At 48.2% G+C, this 23,797-nt stretch overlaps 1 protein-coding gene across 1 annotated transcript in view; it reads left to right on the top strand.

Annotated features, from left to right (window-relative positions):
- LOC144669924 (uncharacterized) overlaps positions 1 to 23,797 on the top strand; it is a 171,549-nt gene that overhangs the window by 117,861 nt on the left and 29,891 nt on the right. The window contains exons 3-5 of the mRNA XM_078532207.1: positions 6,168 to 6,282; positions 12,040 to 12,081; positions 14,595 to 14,726. Coding sequence (XP_078388333.1) covers positions 6,168 to 6,282; positions 12,040 to 12,081; positions 14,595 to 14,726 — 289 coding nt within the window. The remainder of the gene's footprint in view (positions 1 to 6,167; positions 6,283 to 12,039; positions 12,082 to 14,594; positions 14,727 to 23,797) is intronic.

Here is a 23,797-nt window from a genome sequence, read left to right on the forward strand (position 1 = left end):
CCCCTCACAGTTACACTCTGATATACCCCACACCTCTCACTGTAACACTCTGATATATCCCACACCCCTCACTGTAACACTCTGATATATCCCACACACCTCACTGTAACACTCTGATATATCCCACACCCCTCACTGTAACACTCTGATATACCCCACACCCCTCAATGTAACACTCTGATATATCCCACACCCCTCACTGTAACACTCTGATATACCCCACACCCCTCACAGTAACACTCTGATATATCCCACACTCCTCACTGTAACACTCTGATATACCCCACACCCCTCACTGTAACTCTCTGATATGCCCCACACACCTCACTGTAACACTCTGATATAACCCACACCCCTCACTGTAACACTCTGATATACCCCACACCCCTCACTGTAACACTCAGATATACCCCACACCCCTCACTGTAGCACTCTGATATACCCCACACCCCTCACTGAAAGACTGTGATATATCCCACACCCTTCACTGTAACACTCTGATATACCCCACACCCCTCTTTGTAACACTCTGATAAACCCCACACCCCTCACTGTAACACTCTGATATATCCGACACCCCTCACTGTAACACTCTGATATACCCCACACCCCTCACTGTAACTCTCAGATATACCCGACACCCCTCAGTGTAACACTCTGATATTCCCCACACCCCTTACTGTAACACACTGATATACCCCACACCCCTCACTGTAACAGTCTGATATACCCCACACCCCTCAATGTAACACTCTGATATATCCCACACCCCTCACTGTAACACTCTGACATTCCCCACACCCCTCACTGTAACACTCTGATACACACCACACCCCTCACAGTAACACTGATATACCCCATACCCCTCACTGTAATACTCTGATATACCCCACACGCCTCAAAGTAATGCTGATATATCCTACACCCCTCACTGTAAGACTCTGATATACCCCACACCCCTCACTGTAACACCCTGATACACCCCTCACTGTAACACTGATATACCCCACACCCCTCACTGTAACAAACTGATATACCCCACACCCCTCACTGTAACACTCTGATATACCCCACACCCCTCACTGTAACACTCTGATATACCCCAAACCCCTCACTGTAACACTCTGATATATCCGACACCCCTCACTGTAACGCTCTGATATATCCCACTCCCCTCACTGTAACACTCTGATAAACCCCACACCCCTCACTGTAACTCTCTGATATACCCCACACCCCTCACTGTAAAACTCTGATATACCCCACACCCCTCACAGTAACACTCTGATATACCCCACACCCCTCACTGTAACACTCTGATATACCCCACACCCCTCACTGTAACACTCTGATATATCCCACACCCCTCACTGTAAAACTCTGATATACCACGCACCCCTCACTGTAACACTCTGATATATCCCACACCCCTCACTGTAACACTCTGATATTCCCAACACCCCTCACTGTAACACTCTGATATACCCCACACCCCTCACTGCAACTCTCTGATATACCCCACACCCCTCACTGTAACACTCTGATATACCCCACACCCCTCACTGTAACACTCTGATGTACCCCACACCCCTCACTGTAACACTCTGATATACCCCACACCCCTCACTGTAACACTCTGATATACCCCAGACCCCTCACTGTAACACTCTGATATACCCCACACCCCTCACTGTAACACTCTCATATACCCCACACCCCTCACTGTAACACTCTGATATATCCCATACCCCTCACTGTAACTCTCTGACATACCCCACACCCCTCATTGTAACACTCTGATATACCCCACACCCCTCAGTGTAACACTCTGATATACCCCACACACCTCACTGTAACACTGATATATCCCAGACCCCTCACTGTAACTCTCTGAAATATCCCACACCCCTCACTGTAACAATCTGATATACCCCACACCCCTCACTGTAACACTCTGATATACCCCAAACCCCTCACTGTAACTCTCTGATATACCCGACACCCCTCAGTGTAACACTCTGATATACCCCACACCCCTCACTGTAAGACTCAGATATACCCCACACCCCTCACTGTAAAACTCTGATATACCCCACACCCCTCACTGTAAAACTCTGATATACCCCGCACCCCTCACTGTAACACTCTGATATATCCCACACCCCTCACTGTTACACTCTGATATATCCCACACCCCTCACTGTAACACTCTGATATATCCCACACACCCCTCACTATAACACTCTGATATACCCTACACCCCTTTCTGTGACACTCTGATATACCCCACACCCCTCACTGTAACACCCTGATATATCCCACTCCCCTCACTGTAACACTCTGATATATCCCACACCCCTCACTGTAACACTGATATACCCCACACCCCTCACTGTAACTCTCTGATATATCCCACACCCCTCACTGTAACACTCTGATATACCCCACACCCCTCACTGTAACACTCTGATGTACCCCACACACCTCACTGTAACACTCTGATAAACCCCACACCCCTCACTGTAATTCTCTGATATACACCACACCCCTCACTGTAACACTCTGTTATACCCCACACCCGTCACTGTAACACTCTGATATATCCCACACCCCTCACTGTAACACTCGGATATACCCCACACCCCTCACTGTAACACTCTGATATACCCCACACCCCTCACTGTAACACTCTGATTTACCCCACACCCCTCACTGTAACACTCTGATATACCCCACACGCCTCACTGTAACACTCTGATATATCCCACACCCTTCACTGTAACACTCTGATATATGCCACACCCCTCACTGTATCTCTCTGATATACCCCACACCCCTCACTGTAACACTCTGATATATCCCACACTCCTCACTGTAACACTCTGATATACCCCACACCCCTCACAGTAACACTCTGATATACCCCACACCCCTCACTGTAACACTCTGATATATCCCACACCCCTCACTGTAACACTCTGATATACCCCACACCCCTCAATGTAACACTCTGATATATCCCACACCCCTCAATGTAACACTCTGATATACCCGACATCCCTCACACTAACACTCTGATATATCCCACACCACTCATGTAACACTCTGATTTACCCCGCACCCCTCACTGTAACACTCTGATATATCCCACACTCCTCACTGTAACACTCTGATATAACCCACACCTCTCACTGTTACAATCTGATATGCCCCACACCCCTCACTGTAACACTCTGATATACCCCACACCCCTCACTGTAACAGTCTGATATACCCCACACCCCTCACTTTAACACTCTGATATACCCCACACCCCTCACTTTAACACTCTGATATACCCCACACCCCTCACTGTAACATTCTGATATATCCCACACCCCTCACTGTAACACTCTGATATACCCCACGCCCCTCACTGTAACACTCTGATATACCCCACACCCCTCACTGTAACACTCTGATATACCCCACACGCCTCACTGTAACACTCTGATATATCCCACACCCTTCACTGTAACTCTTTGATATATCCCACTCTCCTCACTGTGACGCTCTGATATATCCCACACCCCTCACTGTAACAAACTGATATACCCCACACCCCTCACTGTAACACTCTGATATACCCCACACCCCTCACTGTAACACTCCGATATATCCCACACCCCTCACTGTAACGCTCTGATATATCCCACACCCCTCACTGTAACACTCCGATATATCCCACACCCCTCACTGTAACACTCTGATATACTCCACACCCCTCACTGTAACACTCCGATATATCCCACACCCCTCACTGTAACGCTCTGATATATCCCACACCCCTCACTGTAACAAACTGATATACCCCACACCCCTCACTGTAACACTCTGATATACCCCACACCCCTCACTGTAACACTCCGATATATCCCACACTCCTCACTGTAACGCTCTGATATATCCCACACCCCTCACTGTAACAAACTGATATACCCCACACCCCTCACTGTAACACTCTGATATACCCCACACCCCTCACTGTAACACTCCGATATACCTGCACCCCTCACTGTAACGCTCTGATATATCCCAGACCCCTCACTGTAACAGTCTGATATACCCCAATCCCCTCACTGTAACACTCTGATATACCCCAAACTCCTCACTGTAACACTCTGATATATCCCACACCCCTCATTGTAACGCTCTGATATATCCCACACCCCTCACTGTAACACTCTGATATATCCCACACCCCTCACTGTAACACTCTGATAAACCCCACACCCCCCACTGTAACTCTCTGATATACCCCACACCCCTCTCTGTAACACTCAGATATACCCCACACCCCTCACAGTAACACTCTGATATACCCCACACCCCTCACTGTAACACTCTGATATACCCCACACCCCTTACTGTAACACTCTGATATATCCCACACCCCTCACTGTAACACTCTGATATACCCCACACCCCTCACTGTAACACTCTGATATATCCCACACCCCTCACTGTAACACTCTGATATACCCATCACCCCTCACTGTAACACTCTGATATACCCCACACCCCTCACTGCAACTCTCTGATATACCCCACACCCCTCACTGTGTCACTCTGATGTACCCCACACCCCTCACTGTAACACTCTGATATACCCCACCCCCCTCACTGTAACACTCTGATATACCCCACACCCCTCACTGTAACACTCTGAAATACCCCTCACCCCTCACTGTAACTCTCTGATATACCCCACACCCGTCACTGTAACACTCTGATATACCCCACACCCCTCACTGTAACACTGATATATCCCAGACCCCTCACTGTAACTCTCTGAAATATCCCACACCCCTCACTGTAACACTCTGATATATCCCACACCCCTCACTGTAACACTCTGATATCCCCCACACCCCTCACTGTAAAGCTCTAATATACCCCACACCCCTCACTGTAACACTCTGTTATACCCCACACCCCTCACTGTAACACTCTGATATACCCCACACCCCTCAGTGTAAAACTCTGATATACCCCACACACCTCACTGTAACACTGATATATCCCAGACCCCTCACTGTAACTCTCTGATATATCCCATACCCCTCACTGTAACACTCTGATATACCCCAAACCCCTCACTGTACCACTCTGATATACCCCACACCCCTCACTGTAACACTCTGATATACCCCACACCCCTCACTGTAACACTCTGATATACCCCACACCCCTCACTGTGAAACTCTGATATACCCCACACCCCTCACTGTAACACTCTGATATATCCCACACCCCTCACTCTAACACTCTGATATACCCCACACCCCTCACTGAAACACTCTGATATACCCCACACCCCTCACTCTAACACTTTGATATACCCCACACCCCTCACTGTAACACTCTTATTTACCCCTCACCCCTCACTGTAACACTCTGATATAGCCCACACCCCCCACTGTAACACTCTGAAATACCCCACACCCCTCACTGTTACACTCTGATATACCCCACTCCCCTCACTGTAACACTCTGATATACCCTTCACCCCTCACTGTAACATTCTGATATACCCCACACCCCTCACTGTAACACTCTGATATATCCCACACCCTTCACTGTAACACTCTGATATACCCCACACCCCTCACTGTAACACTCTGTTATATCCCACACCCCTCACAGTAACACTCTGATATATCCCACACCCCTCACTGTAACACTTGGATATACCCCACACCCCTCAGTGTAACACTCTGATATACCCCACACCCCTCACTGTAACACTCTGATATACCCCACACCCCTCACTGTATCACTCTGATATACCCCACACCCCTCACTGTAACACTCTGATATACCCCACACCCCTCACTGTAACACTCTGATATATCCCACACCCCTCACTGTTACACTCTGATATCCCTCACTGGTAATCTTTTTTATATAATACTTCTTGCACCTGTCTAGTAGAACTCAGTGCCGTTAGCTTTATTTCTGACTTAATGCAGTGGATTTTTAACCTCTTCTTTATATAAACACTGTTCCTTGTAGAAATCACTTGTTGTTGTTTCGAAAGATGGTCTCACACTCAGGCTGAAATTTAGACCTTTCAAAACTCCGAAGCGATCTCTGTTCCTGTAGCTAACAACATTGGTCTCTTGCAGCCAACCCAGGCCTTTGCCACCGCTGCTGTCTCAACTCTCTTCCCTCCAACAAGAACTTAAAGATGCAAAGGTTGTTCAGAGGCAGCAGAACGCCATTATACAGGGTCTGCGAGAGGTGAGTGAGGGTATTGAGGTACAGGGTGAAATGGTGATCAGGACGCTGACCCAGACTCTGTAACTGACCATTGGTCTGTCTCCTGTGTCTGAAGCACAATTGTCCAAACTCTTTCCTGTCGTTAAGTTAACATTTGGATTTCCCAACCCCCACCCCCCGACTCCCACCACCCCCCGTCTCCCACCACCCCCCCGTCTCCCACCACCCCCCCGTCTCCCACCACCCCCCCGTCTCCCACCACCCCCCCGTCTCCCACCACCCCCCCGTCTCCCACCACCCCCCCGTCTCCCACCACCCCCCCCGTCTCCCACCACCCCCCCCGTCTCCCACCACCCCCCCGTCTCCCACCACCCCCCCGTCTCCCACCACCCCCCCGTCTCCCACCACCCCCCCGTCTCCCACCACCCCCTCGTCTCCCACCACCCCCCACCGTCTCCCACCACCCCCCCGTCTCCCACCACCCCCCCCCGTCTCCCACCACCCCCCCGTCTCCCACCACCGCCCCCCCCTGTCTCCCACCCCCCCAGGTTTTTGTCTATAATTTGTTTTGAGGGAGTGATGACGAGAATCAGGAGTGGGAGTAGGCCATTTGGCCCCTCAAGCCCGCTCGGCCGTTCGATATATCATGGCTGATCTGGTTGTGGTCTCAACTCCACTTTCCTGCCTCTGCCCCCACCCCCACCCCAACCCCCACCCCCACCGGCCATAACCCTTACCCCCCTTGTCGGTCAAAAATTTGTCTAACTCAGCTTTGCATATAATCAATGATCCAGTCTCTACCGCCCTCTGGGCAAGAGAATCCCACAGACTAATGACCCCCTGAGAGGGGAAATAAATGTTCTCCTCTCCACACTCAGTCTTATAAATGGAAGACCCCTAATTTTTTAAATCACGTGGTATAAAACCACTTGCCAACTGAACAGATTGCTTTCCATATTTTAATATTGAGTGAGTCTCTCAAACTCTGTAAAGCAGATACGGGGGAGAAAGGCCGGAGGATTCAGGGTGAATCGCTAACTAATTATTGAACAATCCTGTGGTTTCTGCCTCCACTCCATGTCCTGATCACTTTTGTTTTATTTGTTCATGGGGTGTGGGTGTCGCTGGCTAGGCCAGCATTTATTGCCCATCCCTAATTGCCCTTGTTCAAAGGGCATTTAATAGTCAACCACATTGCTGTGGGTCTGGAGTCACATTTAGGCCAGACCAGGTAAGGGCAGCAGATTTCCTTCCCTAAAGGGCATTAGTGAACCAATCTCTGATATACCCTTCATCCCAACACTCTGATATACCCCACACCCAATTGCTTTCTGTACAGGAGCACTTCCTCAAATCAATTCTGAATTGTACAATTACCCCCATCGCACTGAAAGTTGATTACACCTATTAATACCACTGTGATATATTATTTTACATTTTTTCGTATAAGGGATGTAAAGATTGCAGCTAGTACAGCCCGTGATTAAACCTCGGGGTGAGGTCTCACCTAAAGGGCTCATTGGGTAGTCAAACCTGCTGGTTTTGAGTTGGGTAATCCAGATCTGGGAAAGTCCCTGGTCTGACATTCGGCCTGTGCTTGGTGACCTGGTCTCAGCCTGGGTGTGGTCATGGAGCGAGAAGCACCCCCGTGCTGGGGTGGAGGGGGGAAATCGGCTGGGTTCACCGCGAGGGTTTACAATTCTGGTTGGAACTCTCACCACATCAGCTCTTGCCTCCAACCAGCCCATTCAGCCTCCGAGCCTTCCTGCCTAACCTACAACTAATAATATTGCTCAAAGGGAGTTAAATTGTTTTTAATGCCTCGATGATTTTCAGCCAGCTCCCTGCTGCGACCAGGAGTTGACAGGTCTTTCATTCGTGTAGCCTCCAGAGCAATCCTGGAGGGTTACCGATTGTCGTTACCTCCCTATCTCTGTAATCTCCTCCAGCCCTACAACCCTCCAAGATCCTCATGCTCCTCCAATCCTGGCCACTGGCAGGTCCCCGGGGAGGCCGTGGTAAAGTGGTATTGTCACTGGACTAGCATTGCGGAGACCTGGGGTAAGCCTCTGGGGGCCTGGGTTTGAATCCCAGCACAGCAGGATCCAATAAAAATTAAAAGCCTAATGACGGCCACGAAACCATTGCCGATGGTCGTAAAGACCCATCTGATTCACTAATGTCCTTTAGGGAAGGAAATCTGCTGTCCTTCCCTGGTCTGGCCTACATGTGACTCCAGACCCACAGCAATGTGGTTGACTCTTAAATGCCTTCTGAACAAGGGCAATTAGGGATGGGTAATAAATGCTGGCCCAGCCAGCGATGCCCACATCCCATGAATGAATAAAAAAAAAAGTCGCAGCACCATTGGCAGCCGTGCCTTCAGCTGCCTAGGCCGAAATTCCCGACCTAAACCTCTATGTCTCTCTCCTACCTCTTTTTGACCAAGGTTTTGGTTATCGACTCACTATCAAATTGTGTTTCGTGATGCTCCTTGGAAGTGACTTGGGTGCAGTGTTTGCTCTGATTTGCTTTCTGTAGTGAGCACGTGACTTATTTAAGTGCGTGGCCTCCCCCTATTTAAAAGGACCAACTTGTGCATGACCTGGATGGGGGCTCCTGGGTTGCCCTGGGCTGCCATGGGCCTTGGGCTGCCATGGGTCCTCGGTTGCCATGGGTCCTCGGTTGCCATGGGTCCTCGGTTGCCATGGGTCCTCGGTTGCCATGGGTCCTCGGTTGCCATGGGCCCTGGGCTGCCATGGGCCCTGGGCTGCCATGGGCCCTGGGCTGCCATGGGCCCTGGGCTGCCATGGGCCCTGGGCTGCCATGGGCCCTGGGCTGCCATGGGCCCTCGGTTGCCATGCTACTTTAAGAGGGAACATTGCTTTGCAGGTTTTGCTATGTTAAAAAGTGCTACTTAATGTGAGATGCTCATCTTGGAGCCAGGGAGATTGAGGGACATGGGGTGAAGTGTACAAGATTATGACAGGTTCAGATAAGGCAGACAAAGAAAAGCTCTCCCCTTTAGCTAATGGCACAAGGATGAGGGGGGCAAAGGTTTAAGGTTTTGGGCAGGAGATGCAGAGTTGATTGAGAGGAAGAATTGTTTTTACACAGTGAGTGTTAATGACCTGGAACTCGCTGCCCACGCGGGTGATGGAGGCAGAGACGATGAATGATTTCGAAAGGGAAATTGGACGGGCACTTGAGGGAAATAAACTTGCAGGGCTACAGGGATAGAGCAGAGGAATAGGATTGACTGGATTGCTCCACAGAGAGCCAGCATGGGGTTGATGGGCCAAAGGGCCTTCTTCAGTGCCATAAGGACTCTGCAAGTTGTTCTGAATTGGTTAGTTAGCTGTGTGGAGTTTGGAACGAGAATAGGATTGGGATTGACTGCCATGATTGAATATTCCCATCCACTAGGCTCATGGAGACAAGTCCCTTGGTTAAAATGTCAAAGGATGGCAGCCTTCAGGGGAAGTGTGTCTCAGTATTGGAATAAGTTTGGGAAAAAGAAGCTTAAAGGACATGCTTGGGTGTTGGGAGATACTGAAGCCCCCTCCCTTTAGGTTCTCTAGTCAGGACAAAGCAACCCACTTGTTTGGCACCCCAGCCACTCCCTCCACCACCGACGCACAATGGCAGCAGTGTGTGTACCATCTACAAGATGCATTGCAGGAACTCACCAAGAATCCTTAGACAGCACCTTTCAAACCCACGACCACTACCAGCTAGAAGGACAAGGACGGTAGCCACATGTGAACACCACCACCTAGAAGTTCCCCTCCAAACCACTCACCACCCTGACTTGGAAATATATCGGCCGTTCCTTCACTGTCGCTGGGTCAAAAACCTGGAACTCCCTCCCTAACAGCACTGTGGGTGTACCTACACCACATGGAACTGCAGCGGTTCAAGAAGGCAGCTCACCACCACCTTCTCAAGGGGCAATTAGGGATGGGCAACAAATGCTGGCCCGGCCAGCGATGCCCACGTCCCATAAATGAATTTTTAAAAATGCTGTTAGTACTGCGAGCACTTCCTACCTGCCGGCAGACATGTCTACTGCTGTGTGATCGGGAAGTTACTGCTTATACTGCTGCACAGAGTCACTGTTGCAGTTGATAAGCCGAGCAAACTTTGGGAGGAACATACTTCTGACCTGCCACTTGCAATGAAAAGGTCTTGTCAAGTTTGTTCCAGGGGTGGAAACGGCTAATTCGTAGGCACAGCTTTTTTTGCAGCAGCATATTGATTCTATAGTTTGGACTGCTGGTATCTGCACTGGAGAGAGACTGCACACAAGACTAGCAGATGGAGCCAGGGGAGTTGCAACCAAAGGCCAATCAATCAGCCGTGCAGTGACAGGACCTAGCGATTGCATGTTGAGTGAAATCGCTCACATCGATCAGGGCACTGTGAGCTGCAAACTCAAAGGCCATGGGACAGTGAACAGTTCATTACTGTCAACAGTGGTTTCCTCTGTGAGGCTGAGGAGCCATTGGTTGACATGAAAAGAATAAGCAGAACTTCGCTGAACCTTGAGAGGTTTATTTGGTCTGTTGGCTTTGTTGAAGGTGCCTTTTCCAGTTGCACAGTTAGAGGAAGAGGTCAGTTAACAATGTCACAGTAAGCCGGTCCCCGATAGCGAGCTGACTGGTGCTTCTACATCCCTGGGCAACTCTTGCCATGACCTCTGTTTTACATGCAGAGTTGTGGAAAAGTAGAGACTTTTCCCAACCCTGTTAAGTTTAAGTTAATAGGCTGGGCTCATGGGGTCTTATTTTAATCCATTCAGAATCCTCCCGGTTGCATTGTGCTAAAAATTGGGATGTAAAGTAATTATAGGCCATTCAGCCCATCTAGACTGTGTCAGTGCTAGCTTTTCTAGATGTCTACCCTCAATGCCTCTGTCCCACTTCCAATAAGGTTATCGAGATTAGCGCACCGAAGGGAGGCAAGTTATTTTGTTTACTCGTAATGTGCCCCACGTCCGCACCAAGGGATTGAGCGTTTGGTGAGTGGGTTGTCTGATGACATTTAGCAGTGGGCTGGATAGACGTTGTTGCGATCTGTGGAGTGTAAGAGCTCACATCAGAGAAAGTCGTCACTGCTTTGCCCTCCAATTTCCATTTCTGAAGACTAATTCCAACTGGTGTTCTGGCCTTTGACACGTTGCTTGAGTGGTCAGCCTTCCTCAATAACCATGGATGACAGGAAAATGACATGAGAGCAGCCCACACCTGTTCTCATTTGCCACTCGGACTTTGACATTGAACTTTCCAATGGGAATGGGAATTCCCTGAGGGAGAGTAAGAAACCCGCTAAATTTTTCTTCCCCCCCCCCCTATTTTGCAACAGTCCTGAGGCCAATATTCCCAATTCCAGAGACCTGAGCACAAAATTCAAGCTGACACTTCGGTGCAGTACTGAGGGAGTGCGGCACTGTTGGAGGTGCCGCATTTCAGATGAGATGTTAAACTGACCTGCACTCAAAATGCAATCAGGGCGGAAGTCCCTTGCAACTTCTGATACCCTCCCATTGAGGGTCTTGTCTTAAAATGTCCAACAGACACTCGCCTACCGAAGATGCTATTGCAGGGCAAGACGTTACTTTATCAGCAATGGCAGCTGAACCAGAACGCTGATCTGCACTTAACGCAAATCAGGATTTCACACCGTGACCTTGTGGTGTGAAAATCAGGGTTTCCAGATTACCCAGGGAGAGTTTTTAAAAAAATTTTATTTTCTGATCTTGTGCTTTCCTCTGTCTAGGAACTGGAAGAAGCCAGCTTGAATAAACCAGGAGAAATTAAGGTAACTGCCTGATGTTGTTTTAAAAAGTTCTGACATTTCAAAAGGCCTTTACTTGTGGGTACAGCCTACATCATATATCTATAGTTGTATCTCGAGTTTCGCTGAGAAAAGAGACACGTCAACGCTTTTTGTCTTGTACTCGTTGGGACACTTTGCAAGAATATTATAAGAGGAAAACAACAATTCACACTGTTTGGATGGGCAAGTGGACTCTGATTGGTAGAGGCATAGCCATGGAGTTCATTACTTGCATTCTCCTTAGCAACGGTATAAATTGTTGTTTGCTCCTTATATTGGTATTCTTGTGAAGTGTCCTGATGAGTGCAAAGCGAAAAGCTTCAACACGTCTCTTTTCTTTTCAGCAATACTCGAGTTCTGTACTACCAAGCGACTCGTCGTATCTTACTGTAACCCGAAAACCAAACACATCCAAAAACCACACTTTTTTTTTTTGAACATCATCGACCTTTGGCGCAGGAAACCCCTCACCCAGGCCAACACGGCATGAGTCAACACAGACCTCGCCGACCAGACCCAACCTTTAGCACAGGAAGCCTAGTTGTTTAAAAGCAAAATACTGCGGATGCTGGAAATCTGAAACGCAAACAAAAATAGCTGGAAAAGCTCAGCAGGTCTGACAGCATCTGCGGAGAGGAGCACAGTTAACGTTTCGAGTCCTTGTGACTCTTCATCAGAACTAAGTCTAGTTGTTTGTCTGTCCTATGAGCAGAATGGCAGACGGTGCCATGGGTGGGAGTTTATTACAGGTGCCCTGTATTTATTATTCAGTGATACATCTTAATTTTCTACCCATTTTATTTACGTTAGACTGTAGCTAGCCTCGGCAATGCACACAAGACTGCCATGAGAGTATTCAAGATTGTTGGGTTCGTTTTGCAATACAGTCTGGTATTTTAGGATTCAAATATCTTGGACAGTTGTTGCTCTACGTTAAAACTATTTGTTCCTTATTCCTTTGAAAATAAGCTTAATTTGGTTCCCAACTTTGCTTCTGCTTCAACCAATGTTGCATGAGCTTGCTTGTAGGCTTTGGAAACTTCCACAAACATCTTGGAGCAGGAGAGAAATGAGCAACATAGGAGCAGGAGGAGGCCATTTGGCCCTTCAGACAGATCATGGCTGATCATCTACCTCTATGCCATTTTGCCCCACTATCCCCATTTCCCTTCATGTCATTAGTATCTAGGAGTGCATTGACTCTTACCTTCTGTCTTTAAAACGCTCAATGATTGAGCTTCCACAGCCCTCTGGGGTAGAGAATTCCAAAGATTCACCGCCCTCTGAGTGAAGAAATTCTCCCTCATCTCAGTCTTAAATGGCCTGCCCCTTGTTCTGAGACTGCGTTCCCTGGTCCTAGACTCACCAGCTGGGGGAACCATCCTATCCACATCTACCTTATAAGAAGTTTGGATGTTTCAATGAGATCACCAGATTGTTCATGACACACTTTACTTTCATTAAGAAAGATTTCCTCTGGTTCTTTGCCAATCACCTTCTAATAGTTGCATGGTTTACTTTTTGTTTCAAAATAATTGTGTTTTAGTTGATTTGTTGATTTTCCTGGTATTGCCTATTCTCAGCTGTACTGCCAGCACGGAGAGGGGTGGAGGGAGGGTGGGGTAAAGGCTGACACAGACTAGATGGGCTAAATGGCCTGTCTTGGTGTTGAAATTCCTACAGTCTGGTTCAAACTTGAAACATGTAACATTATGTGACTTGATTGTGCGCTCGAGGAAATAACTTTCAGGTGAGTTGTGATATAACCATGTGCGTGAAATTCCTTTGGTTACTGTTAGAAGGGAGGCATTAACCCAGACAAGGTTACCATTAAATTAAGTAGACCAAGGAATTTCACAGGAACTCATAGAACGGTACAGCACAGAAGGAGGCCATTCGGCCCATCGATCCTATACTGGCTCTTTGAAAGAACTATCCAATTAATACTGCCATTCGCTGACTCATTCCTCAGGACCATGCCTTGACCAATCAGGGTCAAGCTGTCTGGTTTAAATTTTAAACAATGCTTGGCAAGTAACTGTCAGTCACCATCAATGGTGCATTCTCTATGGCAGTGCCTCTACCAATCAGAGTCCACTTGCCAACCAATCAGCACTCTCTTGTCATACAGTATAAATTGTTGTTTTCCCCTTACATTGGTATTCTTGCGAATTGTCCTGATGAGTGCAAGATGAAAAACTTCGACGTGTCTCTTTCTTTCAGCAACACTCAAGTCCTGTCCGACCAAATGCCTATCCAAGTATTCCCACTGCCGTCCCCTGCTCTTTCCCCATAACTTTCAGAAGGGAATTGGATAAATGATTGAGAAGAAAGCCTTTTCAGTGCTGTTGGGGGGGAGGGGGGAACACAGGGAGTGGATGGCTTTTTCAAAGAGTCATCATGGGGCACAATGGGCTGAATGGCCTCCTTTTGGTTCTGTGGTTCTGATCCCTAATTCTGCTCTTGCTGTTTCAACTCATGGGCTGTGTTTTCAGGCTTCCCTGGAAGAGGTGGACGGCGAGCTCTTCCTGGTGCGGGAGGAGTTACAGAAGGTTTGGGACATGCTACACGTTCGGAATAGCGAGCTGGAGGAACAGCACCAGGAGCTGGAGTCAGCCAGGGGCCAGGTCAGAACGTATAACCTGCAGCGAGGAAGCAGATTTCAGCTCACTCCCCAGCACAGAGGGTAAAAGGAGAGTCATAGGAACGGGAAGAGGCCATTCAGCCCCTTGAGCTTTTTTTTTTCCCAATCCCTTCTTGGGATGAGGGCATCGCTGGCTAGGCCAGCCTGTCCCTAACTGCCATTTCAGAGCCAACCACATTGGTGTGGATCTGGATTCACATGTAGGCCAGACCAGATAAGGACGGCAGATTTCCTTCCCTAAAGGGGCATCAATGAACCAGGTGGGTTTTTAATCACAGTTGATGGTCACCATTAGTGATCCATCCAGTTTTATTAATTGAGTTCAAATTTCCCCAGCTACTATGGTATTTGAACCTATGATCCCAGTAACATAACCACAATGTTACCATGTCCTGTCCTACTACTCAATGGCTGATATGCATCTTAACTCCAATTATTGGCCTTGGTTCAATAACCCTTAATACCCTCATCCAGCAAGAGTCTATTAATCTCAGCTTTGGAATTTTCAATTAACACCCCAGCCTCAACATCCTGGGGGTTGCCATTGACTAGAAACTGAACTGGACTAGCCATATAAATACAGTGGCTACAAGAGCAGGTCAGAGGCTGGGAATCCTGTTGTAACTCACCTCCTAACTCCCCAAAGCCTGTCCACCATCTACAAGGCACAAGTCAGGAGTGTGATGGAATACTCTCCACTTGCCTGGATGAATGCAGCTCCCACAACACTCCAGAAGCTTAACACCGCCCAGGACAAAGCAGCCCTGCTTGATTGGCACCCCATCCACAAACATTCACTCCCTCCACCACTGACGCACAGTAGCAGCAGTGTGTACCATCTACAAGATGCACTGCAGGAACTCACCAAGGCTCCTTAGACAGCACCTTCCAAACCCACCACCCCTACCATCTAGAAGGACAAGGGCAGCAGACACATGGGAACACCACCACCTGGAAGTTCCCCTGCAAGTCACTCACCATCCTGACTTGGAAATATATCGCCGTTCCTTCACTGTCGCTGGGTCAAAATCCTGGAACTCCCTCCGTAACAGCACTGTGGGTGCACCTACACCACATGGACTGCAGCGGTTCAAGAAGGCAGCTCACCACCACCTTCTCAAGGGGCAATTGGGGTTGGGCAATAAACGCTGGCCTAGTCAGTGAAGCCCACATCCCATGAATGACTAAAAGAACCAGCTTGTTGTGGGTGGGGGAAGCAGTGGGAGTAGAGTTTCCCACTCCCTTTTGTGTGGAGAAATGCTTCCTGGCATCACCCCTGAAGCCTGACTTTAACTTGAAGGTTGTGCCCCTTGTTTTGGACTTGCCCACCAGAGCAAAAGGTTTCTCTCTCCATCGAATCCTTTAATCATCTTAAACACCTCAAGTACATCACCTTTAATTTTCTCTCCCAAGGGACCAGCAGCCGAGTTTATGCATCCTGTCCTCTTAATTTAACCCTTTTAGTCTTTATTATACTGGTGAATCTGTGCAGCAGCCCCTCAAAGACCAACATATCCTACCTGAAGGCTCAATGCACGGAACTGAAAGCAGGTTCTTTAAATGGGGTCTGACCTGAACATTATAAAACTGTAAAATAACTTCCACCCACTTTGTATTCCAGCCGTCTTAAGGGACAGACCATACGAACATATGAGTTAGGAGCAGGAGTAGGCCACTCGGCCCTTTGAGCCTGCTCCGCCATTTAATAAGACCATGACTGATCTGTCCGTAACTTCCCATCTATCCCTGATAACCTTTCACCCCCTTGTTTATGAAGAATCTATCCACCTCTGCCTTGAAAACATTCAAAGACTCTGCTCCCATTGCCTTTTGAGGAAGAGTTCCAAGACTCTCGACCCTCTGAGAGGAAAAAAAGCCCCATCATCTATTCTTAAACAGTGACCCCTAGATTTTCCCACAAGTCGAAACACCCTCTCCGCATCCACCCTGTCAAGGCCCCTCAGGGTCTTATATGTTTCAATCAAGTCATCTCTTACTCTTCTAAACTCCAGTGGATACACACCGAGCCTGTCCAACCTTTCCTCATAAGACAACCCGCCCATTCTCTGAACTGGGAAACCTTCTCTGAACGGCTCCTCATGCATTTACATCCTTCCTTAAATAAGGAAACCAAATCTGTACTGGGGAAGTAATACAAGGTGCACTTTGATGCCCATTGAATGTACCCAGTGACACTGGTGATCATTAAGATCACCCTGGCACTTCTGCCACTCCAGATACAGCAAGGGGACTGAGGAGCTGTGTCTGCATCATTCACTCAGCCCTAGCCTGCTGGATGAACCTGAACCTGTTCCTGTTGCGCTGGTCAGTTGAGGCACTAACATACTTTATCAACTTGCCCCCAGCTACTATGTGAAATCTTTGCTGCTAATTTGTAATAATGGAGAACAACCACCCCCAGGATTAAATAGCACAGTTATATTAAAATGGAATGGCTCAACCTGGTCTATTCTTTTAATGTTGCCCTTGATGAATAGGAGCCCGACATTAGCAGCATCTAAAGGGACACAAAGCATATTATTAGTAGGTCATGTTACATAATGGCCGTTATTTACTCTCCTTGGGTTAAGGGCGTTGTTTTGAGTTCAGTGTAAAATGAGACTCAGTTGTTGGTGTAGGAAGCAGAGTACCGATGAGCTTATTTACGTCCATTATATCAGCTTTCTCCTGATGCGAGCTGTTGTTTGATCAGGTCATATTACATGCTATACAGCTGCTTTAGCTCAATTGCTCACAGCTGGAGAGACAGGGTACACACCTGACTCCTTTGTTTGTTGGGTTGCTTTTCAACCGGTCACTAGACGCAGCTCCTTAGTTCCCTTGCTGTATCCGGAGTTGCAGGAGTTCCGGGCTGATCTTAATGATCACCACTACCACTGGGTACATTCAAAGTGCACGTTGTATTATTTCCGCAATATATCAGTTTGGGCTTCACTGTCAAAATGGACAGAACCACACCTTCAACAACGACTTGCATTTATATAGCACCTTTAACAGAATGAAAGTATCCCAAGGCGATTCACAAGAGCGAATATGGAACAAAATTTGACACCGAGCCACATAAGGAGATAGCGGGTGTCCAAAGGCTTAGTCAGAGAGGCAGGTTTTAAGGAGCGTATTAAAGGAAAAGAGAGAGGTAGAGAGGCAAAGAGGTTTAGGGAGGAAATTCCGGGACGTGGGGCTCAGGCAGCTAAATGCATGGCTGCCCATGGATTAGACTGGGAGAGCTGCAGAAGGACCAAGGTTGAAGGAGTGCAGATATTTTGTGGGGGGCTTTGTGAGGCTAGAGGAGTTTACAGAAATAGGGAAGGGTGAGGCCATTTTCCTCAGTGTTAATACTGCCACCAAGCACTGGGCTCACTGTGGTTCCTGTGATACCTCCTGTGGTTCTGCGTGAATATGTGAGTTTGTCACTGAATTCCCTATTCAATCCTTCACCCTGAAGGCACGGTTTAGGTGAACATGGGCACAGGTTGGTGCTCGATCCTCTCATGGCACAGAAATGTGTAACTCCAAACCCCTCACTCTAACCCCCCACCCCCTCCATTCTGCCCCACCATGAGTTTGCTCCCCCTATAACGGCAAAGGGGGACAAATAACCAGGTAAGGTACAAACACCTCAAGATGACTTGAATATTGGGTGAGGTTGCAGAAATGTTGCCTTGGCATGCCGGGCACACCCGTGACTGACAAATGACACCTATGTGGTTGTAAAGTTTGCGTGTTGTGCAAGGGGTGACCTGGTTCTCCTCAGGATATCCAGTGGATGAGTTGCAATTGCGCAGTGCCTTATCACATCACCCCAGTGCATCTGAAAATGACTTCACTTTGTGGTGCGGTGACTGCCATTGTGTGAACAAGATAATCACAGCGTTTTAATAATCTCAGGCGTGGGATTTAACCAACCTATTTCCCCTTATGAAAAGTGCTCCAATTACTTTCTCCATCTATCCAGAAGTCCCTGAAGGCATGGTTTAGGTGAATGTGGGTACAGATTGGAGCTCTATCTTCCCATGGCACAGAAATGTGTAACTCCAAACCCCTCTCTCTAACCCCCCCATCCCACCCCATCATCACCATCCTGTCCCACCATGAGTCGTTAACCCTAGAAAGGGGACAAACAACCAAGGAAGATACAAACACCTCAAGGTGACCTTGAATGTACCCGGTGGTATTTTCCCCCTCTCTCTTACACTGGCTGGTTGCTGAGGTTTGGTGGGGAGGTAGTGGCGTAGTTGTATTGTCACTGACTAGTATTCCAGAGACGCAGGGTAATGCACTGGGGGAACCCAGGTTCAAATCCTGCCATGGCAGATGATGAAATTTGAATTCAATAAAAATCTGGAGTTAGAAGCCTGGCGATGACTGTGAAACTGTTGTTGATTATCGTAAAAGCCCACAGTCCCCGCAGCGTTTGAAATGTGCTGCCCTTTGCCAAAGCCAGTCCCAGCCATCGACGTTGGCAGCCTGCTCGACTGTGGGAGGCATGGCGACCGGGCCCAATCCTTCTGCCAACCAAAGCCATTGTGCATTTTCTAGCGGGGATTACAAAATGGCAGCCTTGCCTCCAATTGTAACTGCTGAAAAGGTTCAGGGAGGGGACTGAAGCGTGAAGAGATAGGGGATAATGGAGGTGACACTGCCACTGGCTGAGGCTGGATCATGTTGTGATCATGTGGATGCCTTGGGACTGGAGATATGTAAAGGATTGCCGTCAGGGGGAGGGGACAAGGGCATGAGTGCTGGGTTAGTCACCCAGGTTTTCTACTGGCTGCCTAGTTACTGCATGTAACTAATTCTACTTGATTATTAAAATGGCGGGGAAGTGGGATGAGGTGAGTTGCTCCTGTAGAGAGACAGCACAGAGACAATGAATGGCCTCCTTCTGTGCTGTACCCACTCTATAATCTCGTTAAATCCGTGGACAGGAATAAGAGCCTGGGCTGTTCTGTTTTCCCTCTAGTTAGACGAGGGGAATGCCCCTCTGTAGCCACCGATACCAATTGTAACACCCCCTCAGTGGCTATTCTGGCTCAGAACATAAGGTCATAAGAAATGGGAGCAGGAGTAGGCCAACCGGCCCCTTGAGATTGCCCCGCCATTCAATAAGATCATGGCTGCTCTGATAGTGGCCTTAACTCCACTTTCCTGTCTGTTTCCCCCCTAAACCCTGGACTCCCTTGTCAACCAAAAATCTGTCTAACTCAGCCTTGAATATATTCAATGGCCCAGCCTTGACTGGGGAAGACAATTCCACAGACTAACGACCCTCTGAGAGAAGAAATTCCACCTCACCTCCGTCTTAAATGGAAGACCCCTTATTTTGAAACTGCTGTAGATTCCCTCGTGAGGGGGAACCATTTTCTCAGCATCTATCCTGTCAAGCCCCCTCAGAATCTTATATCTTTCAATAAGATCACTTCTCCTTCTTCTAAACTCCAATGCCAAACCTGGAATCAAAGTTTGGGCTTCCTGTCTTTTATATCGCTTTTTAGAACACCACGCGGCGCATTTAGCTAATGACTAATCTGGTTTAGTTTGGTGAATCTACATGATGTCTTGAAGACTTTTTTGCTCGTGTTGTTGCCTGATTAAATTAATGTACAAGGAAAAAGAAGAGTAGAGAAACCCTGTGTCTCCCTTTGTTTTCTCTCATGTCTGTCGGTCCTCTGTGTTAGGTTGATTATTGGCTGGCGAAGAGGTCACTGATGAGTGCCGGGAATGGCCCCAAGTATACAGTGAGATAATGTTACAATGATTCTCTTTGACTCTCTCTCTCTCTCTCTCTCTCTCTCTCTAACTGACTCCTTGACACAGGCACAATTCCAAAAGCAGCCATTGTGGTGCCGTTATATGTGCCATGTGTACACTGCATGAAATCACGACTAACAAAACCTGGGCTTCACTTGCTTATGTTCTTGCCCAGAACCCCTGGCTTTCCTCCCTCTTTTTGTTTTTTCAATTTCTCACGATTTCCTTAAAGAATAGGAGCAGAAGTGGACCCTTCGGCCCCTCCAGCCTGTTCCGCCATTCAACAAGATCGTGGCTGAGCTGTTGGTGTTTCGAATTCCACGTTCCCATCGACCCCCGATAGCCTTAGATTCTTGTGAGGCAAGGGAATCGATCTACCCCCCTCCACCTTTAAAAGTATTCAGTGACTCCGCCTCCTGAGACAGTGAGTTCCAAAGTCGCACAACCCTCAGAGAAAAAAATTCCTCCTCATCTCTGTCCTAATTCTAAAACGGTGCCAGTCCCATCGAGATTCCCCCATCACCAAGGGCCATGAGTGAGTAATTTATTTCCAAAATATCTCGAGGACGGTTAAAAGGTGGTGCATTAATATTACCAGTTCTGTTTTTGTGAATATAATGTTTGGAACTTTAAGAAAGTAAGCGTCAGGTGTTGGCCACTTAATTTAATGGCCCGTAAATTCTGAGCATCGTAACTGGGGGGTTTGGTGGGGGGAGGGGTTTTCCTAAAGCTGTGCTAGGGAATCATCCCCCTCCCCCTGGAAGTTCCCAGGTCAGGATTGCAATTGCCTGGTTCAAACTCCCATTGGGCAATTGCCCTCCAATAGAAACCATCGGAAAACAAGATTTAAATTGCAAACTTTGGATGATTCCAGAATAGTTACCCAGGAAAAGTTAGGAGAGTTAAAATCACTTCTAACTCCTGGGTAACTATCATACTGACCAGCCCCCCCGACCCACATGGGACTCCATCCACCTGACCCCCCGACTCCCTGGACCACCCTCACCCCCACCCTACCCACTTACCTTACACACTCGCCTTCTCCAGGCGGCAGGACCTTTCAACCTGCCTTCTTTATGGCAGCTAGTGCTGTGACAAAGGTGGCGCGACTTCCTTACCTCCAACTCTGCTGCCCTCGATCGATGGCCTGGGGAACCCGCTGCACTGGGCAGTTCTCACCCTGCCTGAGTCCGAAGGTCGGGCGGGAAAGGAGCGGCTGGATTTCAGGGTAAAACACTGGGAGTGGAGCGGAGCAGGAATCCGACACTGTCACTCCACAGAGGCTCAGGGCCTATATCTCCTGTCTGATTGGGCATTACTGAGAAAAAATCTGAGTTGTTATACTCCTTAAGCTGACATTACCATTCCCTTTCTTTTACTTTTTTTGGTCTGATTTTTTTAAGGACTGAAGCTGAATGTAATGCAAAAAAAAATTATGTTTGAAAATGTTTTTATTCCATTTTACACCTTAATTTATCCCCTTCCAACCCCACCACTCTCTTGTTCACTCTGTCTCTCCAATCTCTCACTCTCATTCCTATTGGCTCTTTCCCTCTATCTCATTCTCTTTCTCTCTCACTCTTTCTTTTCTTTCACTCATTCTCTCCTTTTTCTCACCCTTTCCTCACTTTCCTTTCCCTCACTTGTTCCCTCCTTTCCCTCGCTCATTCCCTCCTTTCCCTCCCTCCTTTCCCTCGCTCGTTCCCTCCTTTCCCTCGCTCGTTCCCTCCTTTCCCTCGCTCGTTCCCTCCTTTCCCTCGCTCGTTCCCTCCTGTCCCTCGCTCGTTCCCTCCTGTCTCTCGCTCGTTCCCTCCTGTCCCTCGCTCGTTCCCTCCTGTCCCTCGCTCGTTCCCTCCTGTCCCTCGCTCGTTCCCTCCTGTCCCTCGCTCGTTCCCTCCTGTCCCTCGCTCGTTCCCTCCTGTCCCTCGCTCGTTCCCTCCTGTCCCTCGCTCGTTCCCTCCTGTCCCTCGCTCGTTCCCTCCTGTCCCTCGCTCCTTTTCCCCCCCTGTCCCTCCCTCCCTCGCCCCCCTGTCCCTCTTCCCTCCCCCCCGGATAGTACCGGCCGTGTGCTGTACAACTAAGTCTGTTTTCTGTCCTTATTCAATGTGGCCCATCCAGCAGCCATTCCTTCAATGTGCAAAGCGCTGTGTGTAGTGTGGTGGCAATTCCTTCATTCCTAAGGGATTAAATCTATAACGAATAGCTTTATCATCGTGCTGACCCTGTGCAGGTCTGTGAGGAGATTTGGTTTGGCCATTCAGGTGCCATTCTGCAGAACTCCAGAGGCTGCATCAGATGATTTAATGAATCATTTCAGCAACTCGTGAATAAAAAGCCACTAATGTGTGATTGATCAGCATGGAAATGGGTAGCTTGTGCCAGATTGGGCACTGGAGGATTTGTGATTACTAAAATGACTTTAGGAAGGTCTGCAGGAACCATCCATGAAGTAACCTCGTTCCCCTCCTTACTGATGTTAAAATCATAACCACAGGCAAGTGACACCGTGCCTTTCTTCAAAGACTTTTCCTGGCTGTGGCCTAAATTGACTCAAACTAATTCAGTGTCTCTTGTGTTGAGTTAATCTCTTGTACAGTTAGGGCATCATAGCCATGAAAATAGAGGAATAAAGGGCGGCCTAATTGAAGCATTTAAAATAATTAAAGGATTTGATAGGGTAGATAGAGAGAAACTATTTCCACTGGTGGGGGTGTGGTGGGGGGAGTCCAGGACAAGGGGAATAACCTTAAAATTAGGGATGGGTCAGTGAGCCATGATGTCAGGAAAGACCTCTTCACACAAAGGGTTGTGGAAATTAGGAACAGTCGATCCCATAAAGCTGGGGGGCGGCTGGGGAGGGCTGGGGGGGTCAATTGAAAATTTCCAAACTGAAGTTGATAAAGTGTTGCTAGGTCAGGGTATTAAAGGTTACAGAACCAAGGTGGATGGATGCAGTCGAGATAGATCAGCCATGATCTAACTGAGCAGCAGAACAGGTTTGAATGGCCATCTCCTTTTCCTCTCTTAGCAGCAGCAGATGGAGTTTAAAGAGCTCCATGGCATGAAAGTCCTGGCAAACTGGGAGTCCGGTATCAAGAGGCATGGATTACAATTAGCGCAAAGAAAATTGATCCTACATGGTTCATCATGAGTATCTCATGAACTTAGACAATGATTATCGGCAGATCACAATCAAACCTGGTCCCTGTCTCACCTGACACCCTCACACTTTCCAGTAAGATCAACCAGGGTGGCTGAATTAGCTGCTCTCCTGCTTCAGCC

The sequence above is a fragment of the Cetorhinus maximus genome, chromosome 30, assembly GCF_964194155.1.
Source record: "Cetorhinus maximus chromosome 30, sCetMax3.hap1.1, whole genome shotgun sequence".
Taxonomy (NCBI): Eukaryota; Metazoa; Chordata; class Chondrichthyes; order Lamniformes; family Cetorhinidae; genus Cetorhinus; species Cetorhinus maximus.